The 17,903-nt window shown below is 50.6% G+C and overlaps 1 protein-coding gene across 1 annotated transcript in view; it reads right to left on the bottom strand.

Moving 5' to 3' along the window:
• Window positions 1-4,432: 4,432 nt before the first annotated feature.
• LOC105497878 (filaggrin) overlaps window positions 4,433-17,903 on the bottom strand; it is a 13,867-nt gene continuing 396 nt past the window's right edge. The window contains exon 2 of the mRNA XM_071085226.1: window positions 4,433-17,562. Coding sequence (XP_070941327.1) covers window positions 4,549-17,562 — 13,014 coding nt within the window. The 3' untranslated portion in view covers window positions 4,433-4,548. The remainder of the gene's footprint in view (window positions 17,563-17,903) is intronic.

Here is a 17,903-nt window from a genome sequence, read left to right as displayed (position 1 = left end):
TTATCCTGAACAGAAAGAACAAAACTGGAAGAGTCGCATTACCTGACTCAGTATGCTACTGGCATAAAAGCAACAACATAGATCAATAGAACAGAAGAGAGAATTCAGAAATAAAGTTATATATGCACAGTGAACTCACTTTTTTTTTTTTTTTTTTTTGAGACGGAGTCTTGCTCTGTCGCCCAGGCTGGAGTGCAGTGGCGCGATCTCGGCTCACTGCAAGCTCCGCCTCCCGGGTTCACGCCATTCTCCTGCCTCAGCCTCCCGAGTAGCTGGGACTACAGGCGCCCACAACCGCGCCTGGCTAATTTTTTGTATTTTTAGTAGAGACGGGGTTTCACCGTGGTCTCGATCTCCTGACCTTGTGATCCGCCCGCCTTGGCCTCCCAAAGCGCTGGGATTACAGGCGTGAGCCACCGCGCCCGGCAACGTAGTGAACTCACTTTTAACAAAGGTGCCAAGAACATACACTGGGGAAAGGAGAGTGTCTTCAATAAATGGTGCTGAGAAAATTGGATACCCATATGGAGAAGAATAAAATTAGACCCTCATCTCTCACCATATGCAAAAATAAAAAATGTATTAAATACTTAAATCTAAGACCTACAATTATGAAACTACTAAAAAAAAAAAAATTGGGGAAACCATCTAGGACATTTTGAAAGATTTCTGGGCAAAGATTTCTCAAGTAATACCCTAAGCACAAGCAACCAAAGCAAAAGTGGACAAATGGGATCCACATCTAGTTAAAAAGCTTCTGCACCACAAAGGAAACAATCAACAAAGTGAAGAGACAAACCACAGAATGGGAGAAAATATTTGCAAACTCTCCATCTGATAAGGGATTAATAACTAAACTATGTAAGTAGGTTAGACAACTCAATAGAAAAAAAAATCTAATAATCCAATTAAAATATGGGCAAAAGATCTGAACAGGCATTTCTCAAAAGAAGACATACAAATGACAAACAGGTATATGAAAAGGTGCTTACCATCATTGATCATCAGATGCAAATGAAATGCAAATCAAAAATACAACAAGAAATCATCTGAGTTAAAATAGCTTTTATCCTAAAGCAGGAAATAACAAAAGGCAAGGATGTAGAGAAAAGGGAACAGTAGTATGCTGTTGGTGGGTGTGTAAGGGCAAGAGATCTGAATAGGCGTTTGTCAAAAGAAGACATACAAATGGCAAACAAGTATATGAAAAGGTGCTTACTATCATTGTTCATCTTAGAAATGCAAATCAAAAATATAAGGAGATATCATCTCACTGAGTTAAAATAGCTTTTATCCAAAAGCAGGAAATAACAAACAAAAGGCAAGGATATAGAGAAAAGGGAACAGTAGTACACTCTTGGTGGGATTGTAAATTACAGCTACTGTGGAGAACAGCATGAAAGTTTTTCAAAAAACTAAAAATAGAGCTACTACATGATCCAGCAATCCACTTCTAGGTACATACCCAAAATAAAGTAAGTCAGTATATTGAAGAGATATCTGCACTCCAATGTTTATTGCAGCAGTATTCACAGTAGCCAAATTTGGAAGCAACCTAAGTGTCCATTAAGAGATGAATGGATAAAGAAAATGTACCTACACACAATGGAGTTATAGAAAAGAATGAGATCCTGTCATTTGCAGCAACATGGATGGAACTGGAGGACATCATATTAAGTAAAGTAAGTCAGGCAGAGAAAGATAATCTTCACGTGTTCTCATTCATTTGTGAGATCTAAAAATTAAAACAATTGAACTCATGGAGATAGAAAGTAGAATGATGGTTACCAGAGGCTGGGAAGGGTAATGGAAGGTAAAGGGTAAGTGGAGATGGTTAATGGGCACAAAAATATAGTTAAATACAGTGAATAAGATTTAGTATTTGGTAGCACAATAGGGCAACTGCAGTCAACAGTAATTTATTGTGCATTTGAAAATAAGTAAAATAGTATAATTGGATTGCATGTAACACAAATGATGAATGCTTGAGGTGATGGATACCTGATTATTTTGATATGATTATCATACATTGTATGCCTATATCAAAATATCTCATGTATCCCATAAATATATGTATACCTACTATGTACCCACAAAATTTAAAAAAAAATTTTCCCAAAGAAAAACTTAGAAACATGTAGTTATCTTGCAGAAAAATTGTTGATTTATATGTGAGAGAATTGGTCGACCAAGTTAAGGAAAAAGGTAAAAAAACAAATTTTATAAAGGAAGGAGAGAGGACAGAGAAAACTTGATGTTCCAAGTGAATCTTGTTGGCATCTTTTTGGGTAAACTGATTTTCTCTCAAAGAACAAAAAGGAGTGTCTGGTAATTTTATCCTTGAGTGGGCAGGGATATGAAAGAAAAGTTTCAGTTGTTTATGGGTTCTTCAGAAAACTTGAGAATTTAGGTGTCTAAACGTCTGGCTAAAACTATTTTAAGGTCTGTGTGTCCTTCTATCAGTACCTCTCCCATAGTTAGACTAGGTCTGCATTGTTTTCTTATTATATATTTTTTTCTTAGCCTGTTAGTTATGCCTGGCTCCTTTAGACAGGAGCTACAGGAGGTAGCCGCATAAGCTGGTTGTGAGACTGGGGGCAAGGTGGCAAAGTGTATCAGAGAAATGGACAAAGGCATTCTCTCTGTGTATGTCTGTGGAAGTTCAATGAGGCCTGAAGGTATGGAATCTTATGGAGTTTGCAGCTTTGTAGGGGCATTTGGGGAAGCACTTCAAGCAGGAAAGCATGACACTGGTGGGAAGGAAATACCATCTTCAAGTGGCTTGTGGAGAACAAATATACACATATTGTTTGAGGCTAACTAGAAAAATGAGTTTGTTTGTTGCTTTTCATTCAGTCCCTGCACCTATTGGGTATTATTGTAACTCTGACAATTTTACTTTATCTTGGTTTACTGAAGTGTAAGTTCAATAAAGGCAGCTTTTTGGAAGTGCTTTTATAAAACCACTAAACGTAGATTTGGAGACTTGAGATCTAAGTGCTACTTTGGTGTGGATTATTTGCGTAATAGATTCATCTGCAAAATGTGACCACTGCCCTACATATCACTTCTAGTGTGATATTATGGGAATGAAAATTTGGGTATGATTCTTACAGAAGCATATTCCTTCTAATGGTAGAACTTCATTCATATTTTTACTATTCTTTTTTCAGCCTTTTCATCTACTTGCTAAAATTATAAAGATACAAATATTTTCCTTCCAGGCCAGGAGGGCACTTCTTTTTAATTCTTTTTCCTTTGTCAGGATATATCAGCACAACTTCTCTGCTCCAACTAGTCTCCATTGCAAAGCATCTTCTAATGTCTTTGGAAGAAGGATCTGTGGTCAATAATTTCTGTTTCCTGATCTTCCTTTGACATGGCTTGATCACCACCTAAGTTGATAATTCCATATTAATAATAGTGATTCTCATGATTGAACAAAGTGTGTTTTTTTTTTTGTTTGTTTTCCTGAATGTGATTGTGGGACAGTGATTATGTTGGAGAAAAATATAGGCCTTGGTTAAATTTTGTCTTTCATTATTTATTACTTGTTATTTTGAATGTACTGTATCTGCTCTATGTTCATATAGCTTTCCAGCGATATAGAAGACATCTAATTCTGGCCATGGGGAAGTATGTAATTTGGGTTTATGACAAATAAGCATACAAGAGACAAAAAGTGTTAAATGATCAATAGTTTATTTTTAATTTAAATGCAGTTTACTAAAATACTAATTATGTCCAAGATTATTTATTTGAATACAGAGTAATAGAATTCCAATAGAAGGATAATAGAGAAAGATGTGCTAGCCCTGATGTTGATACAGCCACTTTGGTATACAGAATTGTTTTATATTTTTGGCTCCTTCGATATTTCTGGAAAAGATTAATTCAGAAATTCAGAGAGTATCTAAAACTTAAACTTTCAAAAACATAAAACATTACTTGAACCCCAATCTCCTGAAATACTCCTAGTTTTCTTTCTTTTTCTTCTTCTTCTTTTTTTTTTTTTTTTGAGATGGAGTCTTGCTCTGAAGCCCAGGCTGGAGTGCAGTGGTGTGATCTCCACTCACTGCAAGCTCCGCCACCCGAGTTCACGCCATTCTCCTGCCTCAGCCTCCCGAGTAGCTGGGACTACAGGCACCTGCCACCATGCCTGGCTAATTTTTTGTATTTTTAGTAGAGACGGGGTTTCACTGTCCTGGCCAGGATGGTCTTGATCTGACCTCGTGATCTGCCTGCCTCGGCCTCCCAAAGTGCTGGGATTACAGGTGTGAGCCTCCACACCCGGCCAAATACTCCTAGTTTTGTAAAGATAGCTCTCCATGATATTGATTTCTTCTATTTAATATTTCTGAAATATAGAGCTTAAAGATCACTAAACAATAAAAATAAACTACCACCAAACTAATGAAATACTGTAGCATATTTTAAACAGATTGACAGGAAAAGATAACTTCCCTGAAAGTATTATGAAGTTTCTTGATTGAAAGTGATCTTGTTTCATTCTTCTATTCGTGGATTAATTCCTTTGCCATTAATTTCTTACTCATAGTAATAGTATCTCTGTGACTGACTAAATCCCAGTTGTTTTGATATATCACTAGAATGGCTATATAAACCTGGTTGCCTATTAATATATGTTGCATAATACCTTGGATGATCTTCACCAAATGCACTTGCTTTTCGGATATCAGATCTTTCCTTGAAAACAACAGGATTGGAATTGTAACTAACACTTCCATGCTGAGAGTGTCTAAACCTGGATTCACCATAATCATAATCTGCACTACCATAGCTGCCATGTCTCCAAACTAAACCTGATTGACCTCTTTCCCTTTCAGTGCCCTCAGAGTGATAATTATAAGAACTAGAACTGTGAGGACTGCCACGTGACTGTATTCTGGAATGATATGCAGAATCTTGTGAAAGACTACCAAAGTGACCATGTTCTTTACTGGTAGTAGTGTCTGAATATACAGAGGAAGATTGAACATGATTGCCTGTATCGTGATGATAGGATCGGGGGTGTCTGGATACATCTCTTGACTGCTCCCGAACAGATCCATGAGGATTTCTGGAAGCGGACTCAGACTGCCTCTCAGAGTCTTCTGAGTGTCCCTCACTGGCACTGTCCTGGTTAACACTGGATCCCCGAAGTGTGCTTCTCCTGGACCCCGCTGATTGTCCCTGGCCGGACTGTGGGTGTCTAGAGCTGTCGGCCTGAGTGGAAGCCACGTGGAGACGTGAACCTGAGTGCCTGTATCCATCTCCTGATTGTTCCTCATGACGTGTTTGTCTGCTTGCACTTCTTGATCCTGACTGCCCACGGGAGGCATCAGAAGTTCCCTGGGAGGTGGTGTGGCTGTGATGGGACCCTGAGTGTCCAGAGCTGTCTACCGATTGCTGATGGTGGGATCCCTGCCTTCCGCCTATGCTTGACCCTGAGTGTCCATGAATTGTGTCCTGACCCTCATGGGACACTGAGTGCCTGGAGCTGTCTCGTGCCTGCTCATTGCGGGACCCTTGTCTTCCACCAGTGCTGGGCCCAGTCCGTCCATGGGTGGACTCAGACTGTTCATGAGTGCTCACCTGGTAGAGGAAAGACCCTGAACGTCCAGACCTTTCCACTGACCGGCCACGTGCAGACTCTTGGTGGCTGTGCGGATGGCGCCCAGCCTGTCCCTGGCCTGACACTGACTGTGTGTCTGAGTCTTCTGAATGTCCCTCACTGTCACTGAAGTGACTACCGCTTGGTCCCTGGTGTCCACGGTCACTGACTGCAAAAGAAGCTTCTCCACGTCCAGTTCCTGAGTGTCTGGAGCTGTCTGCTGACTGCTGGTGGCGGGATCCATGTCTTTCTCCTGGACTTGATCTCGTCTGCTCATGGGATGATGCAGCCTGTCCATGAGAGGAACTCTCCACGTGATGAGTTCCTGATTGTCTGGAGCTGTCTCCAGAGTACCTGTGACCGACTTTGTCTTCGTGATGGGACCCAGAGTGTCTGGACCCATGTCTTGAAGGCTCCCGAACAGATCCATGATAGTTTCTGGAAGCAGACTCAGACTGCCTCTCAGAGTCTTCTGAGTGTCCCTCACTGTCACTGTCCTGGCTAACACTGGATCCCCGGCGCGTGCTTGTCCTGAACCCCGCTGATTGTCCCTGGCCGGACTGTGCGTGTCTGGAGCTGTCGGCCCGATTGGAAGCCTCATGGTGACGTGACCCTGAGTGCCTGGATCCATCTCCTGATTGTTCCTCGTGACGTGTTTGTCTGCTTGCACTTCTGGCTCCTGACTCCCCACGGGAGGCATCAGACCTTCCCTGGGAGGTGGTGTGGCTGTGATGGGACCCTGAGTGTCCAGAGCTGTCTACCGATTGCTCATGGTGGGATCCCTGTCTTCCTCCTCTGCTTGACCCGTGGTGTCCATGAATGGTGTCCTGAACCTCATGGGACGCTGAGTGCCTGGAGCTGTCTCGTGCCTGCTCATTGCGGGATCCTTGTGTTCCTGCACTGCTGGGTCCAGTCCGTCCATGGGTGGACTCAGACTGTTCGTGAGTGCTCACCTGGTAGAGGAAAGACCCTGAACGTCCAGACCTTTCCCCTGACCGGCCACGTGCAGACTCTTGGTGGCTGTGCGGATGGGGTCCAGCCTGTCCGTGGCCTGACACTGACTGTGTGTCTGAGTGTTCTGAATGTCCCTCACTGTCACTGAACTGACTACCGCTTGGTCCCTGGTGTCCACGGTCGCTGACTGCAGATGAAGCTTGTCCACGCCCTGTTCCTGAGTGTCTGGAGCTGTCTGCTGACTGCTGGTGGCGGGATCCATGTCTTTCTCCTGGACTTGATCTCGTCTGCTCATGGGATGATGCAGCCTGTCCATGAGAGGAACTCTCCACGTGATGAGTTCCTGATTGTCTGGAGCTGTCTGCAGAGTGCCCGTGACCGGCTCTGTCTTCGTGATGGGACCCGGGGTATCTGGACCCATGTCTTGAATGCTCCCGAACAGATCCATGATAGTTTCTGGAAGCAGACTCAGACTGCCTCTCAGAGTCTTCTGAGTGTCCCTCACTGTCACTGTCCTGGCTAACACTGGATCCCCGGCGCGTGCTTGTCCTGAACCCCGCTGATTGTCCCTGGCCGGACTGTGCGTGTCTGGAGCTGTCGGCCCGATTGGAAGCCTCATGGTGACGTGACCCTGAGTGCCTGGATCCATCTCCTGATTGTTCCTCGTGACGTGTTTGTCTGCTTGCACTTCTGGCTCCTGATTCCCCACGGGAGGCATCAGACCTTCCCTGGGAGGTGGTGTGGCTGTGATGGGACGCTGAGTGTCCAGAGCTGTCTACCGATTGCTCATGGTGGGATCCCTGTCTTCCTCCTCTGCTTGACCCGTGGTGTCCATGAATGGTGTCCTGAACCTCATGGGACGCTGAGTGCCTGGAGCTGTCTCGTGCCTGCTCATTGCGGGATCCTTGTGTTCCTGCACTGCTGGGTCCAGTCCGTCCATGGGTGGACTCAGACTGTTCGTGAGTGCTCACCTGGTAGAGGAAAGACCCTGAACGTCCAGACCTTTCCCCTGACCGGCCACGTGCAGACTCTTGGTGGCTGTGCGGATGGGGTCCAGCCTGTCCGTGGCCTGACACTGACTGTGTGTCTGAGTGTTCTGAATGTCCCTCACTGTCACTGAACTGACTACCGCTTGGTCCCTGGTGTCCACGGTCGCTGACTGCAGATGAAGCTTGTCCACGCCCTGTTCCTGAGTGTCTGGAGCTGTCTGCTGACTGCTGGTGGTGGGATCCATGTCTTTCTCCTGGACTGGATCGTGCCTGTTCATGGGATGACACAGCCTGTCCACGAGAGGAAGTCTCCGCGTGACGAGTGCCTGATTGTCTGGAGCTGTCTGCAGAGTGCCCGTGACCGGCTCTGTCTTCGTGATGGGACCCGGGGTATCTGGACCCATGTCTTGAATGCTCCCGAACAGATCCATGATAGTTTCTGGAAGCAGACTCAGACTGCCTCTCAGAGTCTTCTGAGTGTCCCTCACTGTCACTGTCCTGGCTAACACTGGATCCCCGGCGCGTGCTTGTCCTGAACCCCGCTGATTGTCCCTGGCCAGACTGTGCGTGTCTGGAGCTGTCGGCCCGATTGGAAGCCTCATGGTGACGTGACCCTGAGTGCCTGGATCCATCTCCTGATTGTTCCTCGTGACGTGTTTGTCTGCTTGCACTTCTGGCTCCTGACTCCCCACGGGAGGCATCAGACCTTCCCTGGGAGGTGGTGTGGCTGTGATGGGACCCTGAGTGTCCAGAGCTGTCTACTGATTGCTCATGGTGGGATCCCTGTCTTCCTCCTCTGCTTGACCCGTGGTGTCCATGAATGGTGTCCTGAACCTCATGGGACGCTGAGTGCCTGGAGCTGTCTCGTGCCTGCTCATTGCGGGATCCTTGTGTTCCTGCACTGCTGGGTCCAGTCCGTCCATGGGTGGACTCAGACTGTTCGTGAGTGCTCACCTGGTAGAGGAAAGACCCTGAACGTCCAGACCTTTCCCCTGACCGGCCACGTGCAGACTCTTGGTGGCTGTGCGGATGGCGCCCAGCCTGTCCCTGGCCTGACACTGACTGTGTGTCTGAGTCTTCTGAATGTCCCTCACTGTCACTGAAGTGACTACCGCTTGGTCCCTGGTGTCCACGGTCACTGACTGCAAAAGAAGCTTCTCCACGTCCAGTTCCTGAGTGTCTGGAGCTGTCTGCTGACTGCTGGTGGCGGGATCCATGTCTTTCTCCTGGACTTGATCTCGTCTGCTCATGGGATGATGCAGCCTGTCCATGAGAGGAACTCTCCACGTGATGAGTTCCTGATTGTCTGGAGCTGTCTCCAGAGTACCTGTGACCGACTTTGTCTTCGTGATGGGACCCAGAGTGTCTGGACCCATGTCTTGAAGGCTCCCGAACAGATCCATGATAGTTTCTGGAAGCAGACTCAGACTGCCTCTCAGAGTCTTCTGAGTGTCCCTCACTGTCACTGTCCTGGCTAACACTGGATCCCCGGCGCGTGCTTGTCCTGAACCCCGCTGATTGTCCCTGGCCGGACTGTGCGTGTCTGGAGCTGTCGGCCCGATTGGAAGCCTCATGGTGACGTGACCCTGAGTGCCTGGATCCATCTCCTGATTGTTCCTCGTGACGTGTTTGTCTGCTTGCACTTCTGGCTCCTGACTCCCCACGGGAGGCATCAGACCTTCCCTGGGAGGTGGTGTGGCTGTGATGGGACCCTGAGTGTCCAGAGCTGTCTACCGATTGCTCATGGTGGGATCCCTGTCTTCCTCCTCTGCTTGACCCGTGGTGTCCATGAATGGTGTCCTGAACCTCATGGGACGCTGAGTGCCTGGAGCTGTCTCGTGCCTGCTCATTGCGGGATCCTTGTGTTCCTGCACTGCTGGGTCCAGTCCGTCCATGGGTGGACTCAGACTGTTCGTGAGTGCTCACCTGGTAGAGGAAAGACCCTGAACGTCCAGACCTTTCCCCTGACCGGCCACGTGCAGACTCTTGGTGGCTGTGCGGATGGGGTCCAGCCTGTCCGTGGCCTGACACTGACTGTGTGTCTGAGTGTTCTGAATGTCCCTCACTGTCACTGAACTGACTACCGCTTGGTCCCTGGTGTCCACGGTCGCTGACTGCAGATGAAGCTTGTCCACGCCCTGTTCCTGAGTGTCTGGAGCTGTCTGCTGACTGCTGGTGGCGGGATCCATGTCTTTCTCCTGGACTTGATCTCGTCTGCTCATGGGATGATGCAGCCTGTCCATGAGAGGAACTCTCCACGTGATGAGTTCCTGATTGTCTGGAGCTGTCTGCAGAGTGCCCGTGACCGGCTCTGTCTTCGTGATGGGACCCGGGGTATCTGGACCCATGTCTTGAATGCTCCCGAACAGATCCATGATAGTTTCTGGAAGCAGACTCAGACTGCCTCTCAGAGTCTTCTGAGTGTCCCTCACTGTCACTGTCCTGGCTAACACTGGATCCCCGGCGCGTGCTTGTCCTGAACCCCGCTGATTGTCCCTGGCCGGACTGTGCGTGTCTGGAGCTGTCGGCCCGATTGGAAGCCTCATGGTGACGTGACCCTGAGTGCCTGGATCCATCTCCTGATTGTTCCTCGTGACGTGTTTGTCTGCTTGCACTTCTGGCTCCTGATTCCCCACGGGAGGCATCAGACCTTCCCTGGGAGGTGGTGTGGCTGTGATGGGACGCTGAGTGTCCAGAGCTGTCTACCGATTGCTCATGGTGGGATCCCTGTCTTCCTCCTCTGCTTGACCCGTGGTGTCCATGAATGGTGTCCTGAACCTCATGGGACGCTGAGTGCCTGGAGCTGTCTCGTGCCTGCTCATTGCGGGATCCTTGTGTTCCTGCACTGCTGGGTCCAGTCCGTCCATAGGTGGACTCAGACTGTTCGTGAGTGCTCACCTGGTAGAGGAAAGACCCTGAACGTCCAGACCTTTCCCCTGACTGGCCACGTGCAGACTCTTGGTGGCTGTGCGGATGGGGTCCAGCTTGTCCGTGGCCTGACACTGACTGTGTGTCTGAGTGTTCTGAATGTCCCTCACTGTCACTGAACTGACTACCGCTTGGTCCCTGGTGTCCACGGTCGCTGACTGCAGATGAAGCTTGTCCACGCCCTGTTCCTGAGTGTCTGGAGCTGTCTGCTGACTGCTGGTGGTGGGATCCATGTCTTTCTCCTGGACTGGATCGTGCCTGTTCATGGGATGACACAGCCTGTCCACGAGAGGAAGTCTCCGCGTGACGAGTGCCTGATTGTCTGGAGCTGTCTGCAGAGTGCCCGTGACCGGCTCTGTCTTCGTGATGGGACCCGGGGTATCTGGACCCATGTCTTGAATGCTCCCGAACAGATCCATGATAGTTTCTGGAAGCAGACTCAGACTGCCTCTCAGAGTCTTCTGAGTGTCCCTCACTGTCACTGTCCTGGCTAACACTGGATCCCCGGCGCGTGCTTGTCCTGAACCCCGCTGATTGTCCCTGGCCGGACTGTGCGTGTCTGGAGCTGTCGGCCCGATTGGAAGCCTCATGGTGACGTGACCCTGAGTGCCTGGATCCATCTCCTGATTGTTCCTCGTGACGTGTTTGTCTGCTTGCACTTCTGGCTCCTGACTCCCCACGGGAGGCATCAGACCTTCCCTGGGAGGTGGTGTGGCTGTGATGGGACCCTGAGTGTCCAGAGCTGTCTACTGATTGCTCATGGTGGGATCCCTGTCTTCCTCCTCTGCTTGACCCGTGGTGTCCATGAATGGTGTCCTGAACCTCATGGGACGCTGAGTGCCTGGAGCTGTCTCGTGCCTGCTCATTGCGGGATCCTTGTGTTCCTGCACTGCTGGGTCCAGTCCGTCCATGGGTGGACTCAGACTGTTCGTGAGTGCTCACCTGGTAGAGGAAAGACCCTGAACGTCCAGACCTTTCCCCTGACCGGCCACGTGCAGACTCTTGGTGGCTGTGCGGATGGGGTCCAGCCTGTCCGTGGTCTGACACTGACTGTGTGTCTGAGTGTTCTGAATGTCCCTCACTGTCACTGAACTGACTACCGCTTGGTCCCTGGTGTCCACGGTCGCTGACTGCAGATGAAGCTTGTCCACGCCCTGTTCCTGAGTGTCTGGAGCTGTCTGCTGACTGCTGGTGGCGGGATCCATGTCTTTCTCCTGGACTTGATCTCGTCTGCTCATGGGATGATGCAGCCTGTCCATGAGAGGAACTCTCCACGTGATGAGTTCCTGATTGTCTGGAGCTGTCTGCAGAGTGCCCGTGACCGGCTCTGTCTTCGTGATGGGACCCGGGGTATCTGGACCCATGTCTTGAATGCTCCCGAACAGATCCATGATAGTTTCTGGAAGCAGACTCAGACTGCCTCTCAGAGTCTTCTGAGTGTCCCTCACTGTCACTGTCCTGGCTAACACTGGATCCCCGGCGCGTGCTTGTCCTGAACCCCGCTGATTGTCCCTGGCCGGACTGTGCGTGTCTGGAGCTGTCGGCCCGATTGGAAGCCTCATGGTGACGTGACCCTGAGTGCCTGGATCCATCTCCTGATTGTTCCTCGTGACGTGTTTGTCTGCTTGCACTTCTGGCTCCTGATTCCCCACGGGAGGCATCAGACCTTCCCTGGGAGGTGGTGTGGCTGTGATGGGACGCTGAGTGTCCAGAGCTGTCTACCGATTGCTCATGGTGGGATCCCTGTCTTCCTCCTCTGCTTGACCCGTGGTGTCCATGAATGGTGTCCTGAACCTCATGGGACGCTGAGTGCCTGGAGCTGTCTCGTGCCTGCTCATTGCGGGATCCTTGTGTTCCTGCACTGCTGGGTCCAGTCCGTCCATGGGTGGACTCAGACTGTTCGTGAGTGCTCACCTGGTAGAGGAAAGACCCTGAACGTCCAGACCTTTCCCCTGACCGGCCACGTGCAGACTCTTGGTGGCTGTGCGGATGGGGTCCAGCCTGTCCGTGGCCTGACACTGACTGTGTGTCTGAGTGTTCTGAATGTCCCTCACTGTCACTGAACTGACTACCGCTTGGTCCCTGGTGTCCACGGTCGCTGACTGCAGATGAAGCTTGTCCACGCCCTGTTCCTGAGTGTCTGGAGCTGTCTGCTGACTGCTGGTGGCGGGATCCATGTCTTTCTCCTGGACTTGATCTCGTCTGCTCATGGGATGACACAGCCTGTCCACGAGAGGAAGTCTCCGCGTGACGAGTGCCTGATTGTCTGGAGCTGTCTGCAGAGTGCCCGTGACCGGCTCTGTCTTCGTGATGGGACCCGGGGTATCTGGACCCATGTCTTGAATGCTCCCGAACAGATCCATGATAGTTTCTGGAAGCAGACTCAGACTGCCTCTCAGAGTCTTCTGAGTGTCCCTCACTGTCACTGTCCTGGCTAACACTGGATCCCCGGCGCGTGCTTGTCCTGAACCCCGCTGATTGTCCCTGGCCGGACTGTGCGTGTCTGGAGCTGTCGGCCCGATTGGAAGCCTCATGGTGACGTGACCCTGAGTGCCTGGATCCATCTCCTGATTGTTCCTCATGACGTGTTTGTCTGCTTGCACTTCTTGATCCTGACTGCCCACGGGAGGCATCAGAAGTTCCCTGGGTGGTGGTGTGGCTGTGATGGGACCCTGAGTGTCCAGAGCTGTCTACCGATTGCTCATGGTGGGATCCCTGCCTTCCGCCTATGCTTGACCCTGAGTGTCCATGAATTGTGTCCTGACCCTCATGGGACACTGAGTGCCTGGAGCTGTCTCGTGCCTGCTCATTGCGGGACCCTTGTCTTCCACCAGTGCTGGGCCCAGTCCGTCCATGGGTGGACTCAGACTGTTCATGAGTGCTCACCTGGTAGAGGAAAGACCCTGAACGTCCAGACCTTTCCACTGACCGGCCACGTGCAGACTCTTGGTGGCTGTGCGGATGGCGCCCAGCCTGTCCCTGGCCTGACACTGACTGTGTGTCTGAGTCTTCTGAATGTCCCTCACTGTCACTGAAGTGACTACCACTTGGTCCCTGGTGTCCACGGTCACTGACTGCAAAAGAAGCTTCTCCACGTCCAGTTCCTGAGTGTCTGGAGCTGTCTGCTGACTGCTGGTGGCGGGATCCATGTCTTTCTCCTGGACTTGATCTCGTCTGCTCATGGGATGATGCAGCCTGTCCATGAGAGGAACTCTCCACGTGATGAGTTCCTGATTGTCTGGAGCTGTCTGCAGAGTGCCCGTGACCGGCTCTGTCTTCGTGATGGGACCCGGGGTATCTGGACCCATGTCTTGAATGCTCCCGAACAGATCCATGATAGTTTCTGGAAGCAGACTCAGACTGCCTCTCAGAGTCTTCTGAGTGTCCCTCACTGTCACTGTCCTGGCTAACACTGGATCCCCGGCGCGTGCTTGTCCTGAACCCCGCTGATTGTCCCTGGCCGGACTGTGCGTGTCTGGAGCTGTCGGCCCGATTGGAAGCCTCATGGTGACGTGATCCTGAGTGCCTGGATCTATCTCCTGATTGTTCCTCGTGACGTGTTTTTCTGCTTGCACTTCTGGCTCCTGACTCCCCACGGGAGGCATCAGACCTTCCCTGGGAGGTGGTGTGGCTGTGATGGGACCCTGAGTGTCCAGAGCTGTCTACCGATTGCTCATGGTGGGATCCCTGTCTTCCTCCTCTGCTTGACCCGTGGTGTCCATGAATGGTGTCCTGAACCTCATGGGACGCTGAGTGCCTGGAGCTGTCTCGTGCCTGCTCATTGCGGGATCCTTGTGTTCCTGCACTGCTGGGTCCAGTCCGTCCATGGGTGGACTCAGACTGTTCGTGAGTGCTCACCTGGTAGAGGAAAGACCCTGAACGTCCAGACCTTTCCCCTGACCGGCCACGTGCAGACTCTTGGTGGCTGTGCGGATGGGGTCCAGCCTGTCCGTGGCCTGACACTGACTGTGTGTCTGAGTGTTCTGAATGTCCCTCACTGTCACTGAACTGACTACCTCTTGGTCCCTGGTGTCCACGGTCGCTGACTGCAGATGAAGCTTGTCCACGCCCTGTTCCTGAGTGTCTGGAGCTGTCTGCTGACTGCTGGTGGCGGGATCCATGTCTTTCTCCTGGACTGGATCGTGCCTGTTCATGGGATGACACAGCCTGTCCACGAGAGGAAGTCTCCGCGTGACGAGTGCCTGATTGTCTGGAGCTGTCTGCAGAGTGCCCGTGACCGGCTCTGTCTTCGTGATGGGACCCGGGGTATCTGGACCCATGTCTTGAATGCTCCCGAACAGATCCATGATAGTTTCTGGAAGCAGACTCAGACTGCCTCTCAGAGTCTTCTGAGTGTCCCTCACTGTCACTGTCCTGGCTAACACTGGATCCCCGGCGCGTGCTTGTCCTGAACCCCGCTGATTGTCCCTGGCCGGACTGTGCGTGTCTGGAGCTGTCGGCCCGATTGGAAGCCTCATGGTGACGTGACCCTGAGTGCCTGGATCCATCTCCTGATTGTTCCTCGTGACGTGTTTGTCTGCTTGCACTTCTGGCTCCTGACTCCCCACGGGAGGCATCAGACCTTCCCTGGGAGGTGGTGTGGCTGTGATGGGACCCTGAGTGTCCAGAGCTGTCTACTGATTGCTCATGGTGGGATCCCTGTCTTCCTCCTCTGCTTGACCCGTGGTGTCCATGAATGGTGTCCTGAACCTCATGGGACGCTGAGTGCCTGGAGCTGTCTCGTGCCTGCTCATTGCGGGATCCTTGTGTTCCTGCACTGCTGGGTCCAGTCCGTCCATGGGTGGACTCAGACTGTTCGTGAGTGCTCACCTGGTAGAGGAAAGACCCTGAACGTCCAGACCTTTCCCCTGACCGGCCACGTGCAGACTCTTGGTGGCTGTGCGGATGGGGTCCAGCCTGTCCGTGGCCTGACACTGACTGTGTGTCTGAGTGTTCTGAATGTCCCTCACTGTCACTGAACTGACTACCGCTTGGTCCCTGGTGTCCACGGTCGCTGACTGCAGATGAAGCTTGTCCACGCCCTGTTCCTGAGTGTCTGGAGCTGTCTGCTGACTGCTGGTGGTGGGATCCATGTCTTTCTCCTGGACTGGATCGTGCCTGTTCATGGGATGACACAGCCTGTCCACGAGAGGAAGTCTCCGCGTGACGAGTGCCTGATTGTCTGGAGCTGTCTGCAGAGTGCCCGTGACCGGCTCTGTCTTCGTGATGGGACCCGGGGTATCTGGACCCATGTCTTGAATGCTCCCGAACAGATCCATGATAGTTTCTGGAAGCAGACTCAGACTGCCTCTCAGAGTCTTCTGAGTGTCCCTCACTGTCACTGTCCTGGCTAACACTGGATCCCCGGCGCGTGCTTGTCCTGAACCCCGCTGATTGCCCCTGGCCGGACTGTGCGTGTCTGGAGCTGTCGGCCCGATTGGAAGCCTCATGGTGACGTGACCCTGAGTGCCTGGATCCATCTCCTGATTGTTCCTCCTGACGTGTTTGTCTGCTTGCACTTCTGGCTCCTGACTCCCCACGGGAGGCATCAGACCTTCCCTGGGAGGTGGTGTGGCTGTGATGGGACCCTGAGTGTCCAGAGCTGTCTACCGATTGCTCATGGTGGGATCCCTGTCTTCCTCCTCTGCTTGACCCGTGGTGTCCATGAATGGTGTCCTGAACCTCATGGGACGCTGAGTGCCTGGAGCTGTCTCGTGCCTGCTCATTGCGGGATCCTTGTGTTCCTGCACTGCTGGGTCCAGTCCGTCCATGGGTGGACTCAGACTGTTCGTGAGTGCTCACCTGGTAGAGGAAAGACCCTGAACGTCCAGACCTTTCCCCTGACCGGTCACGTGCAGACTCTTGGTGGCTGTGCGGATGGGGTCCAGCCTGTCCGTGGCCTGACACTGACTGTGTGTCTGAGTGTTCTGAATGTCCCTCACTGTCACTGAACTGACTACCGCTTGGTCCCTGGTGTCCACGGTCGCTGACTGCAGATGAAGCTTGTCCACGCCCTGTTCCTGAGTGTCTGGAGCTGTCTGCTGACTGCTGGTGGCGGGATCCATGTCTTTCTCCTGGACTGGATCGTGCCTGTTCATGGGATGACACAGCCTGTCCACGAGAGGAAGTCTCCGCGTGACGAGTGCCTGATTGTCTGGAGCTGTCTGCAGAGTGCCCGTGACCGGCTCTGTCTTCGTGATGGGACCCGGGGTATCTGGACCCATGTCTTGAATGCTCCCGAACAGATCCATGATAGTTTCTGGAAGCAGACTCAGACTGCCTCTCAGAGTCTTCTGAGTGTCCCTCACTGTCACTGTCCTGGCTAACACTGGATCTCTGGCGCGTTCCTCTTCTGGGCTCTACCAATGGTATCTGGCTTGTATTTGCATTTGGTGACCTGTTCTCTCGATGTGAGGATTTGTCATGAGGTGACCTTGATGTCTCATATCTTCTGTTTTCTTCCAATATATTTTCAGTGGTGTCATCAACTTCATCCTGGATTGCGTGATATATGGCAATATGGCCTGATTCTGTCCATTTTTCATCCATTCTTCCTGCATTTTCATAATCAAATTGTCCGTCCTCTTTTTCTTCTTTCTTTTCTGGTCTTTCACTTATCCTCTTCCCCTCGTGTTCTAATCTAGTTATTTCAGTCTTGTTTTTCTCTTTTTTACTTGACTTATGATGGTTTTGTCCATATTCTTCTTCTTTATGTGTAGGTGAATATCCTTTTCTTTCCTTTTTTTCAAAACTAGATTCATGCCTCTTTCCCCCTCTTTCTCTTGGGCTCTTGGACCTTCCCGTATTCCCTTTTCTATTGTTTCTTCTTTCCAGACTTAACGGTCTCTTTCTCTTTTCTTTGTTTTCTTCCTCTTTATTATCTTCATGTTTATCATGATGACTGTGCTTTCTGTGCTTGTGTCCTGCTATTGGTAAATTCTGTTTTCTGGTAGACTCATAGTATACTTGCGCCAACTTGAATACCATCAGAAGAAACTCAGTGAAGTCAATTTTCTTATTGTGGTCTATATCCAGGTGATCCATGAATACCTCAACCGTATCTGGGTCATCTGGATTCTGTACAGAGGGAAGTCACAGAGGGAGACTGCATCAGAGAGAATCACATTATCAGCCAATTAATTCAAAGTTAATTTAGGCACTATGATCTTTGAGTATCAAATAGTGGGACAAAATCTTTTTGTTTCTTTAAGACTTTTTCATCTCATCCTCGCTCAGGTGTTATATGTGAACAAAGATGTAAAGACTAGTAAGGTGTCAACATATGATGGGGTAGGTGACCCTTTTTCTTATTTTAAAAGTCAGAAGTATATAGAATTCATTGCTTAATTTTATTTAATAAATACCCCCTTATAATGTTGATGTTTGGCAGAATGTTATAAATACCAAATACTAAGAAC

The sequence above is a fragment of the Macaca nemestrina genome, chromosome 1 (assembly GCF_043159975.1).
Source record: "Macaca nemestrina isolate mMacNem1 chromosome 1, mMacNem.hap1, whole genome shotgun sequence".
NCBI lineage: Eukaryota > Metazoa > Chordata > Mammalia > Primates > Cercopithecidae > Macaca > Macaca nemestrina.
Note: the sequence above shows the minus strand (reverse complement) of the source record. Positions and strands in the feature narration are given on the sequence as shown.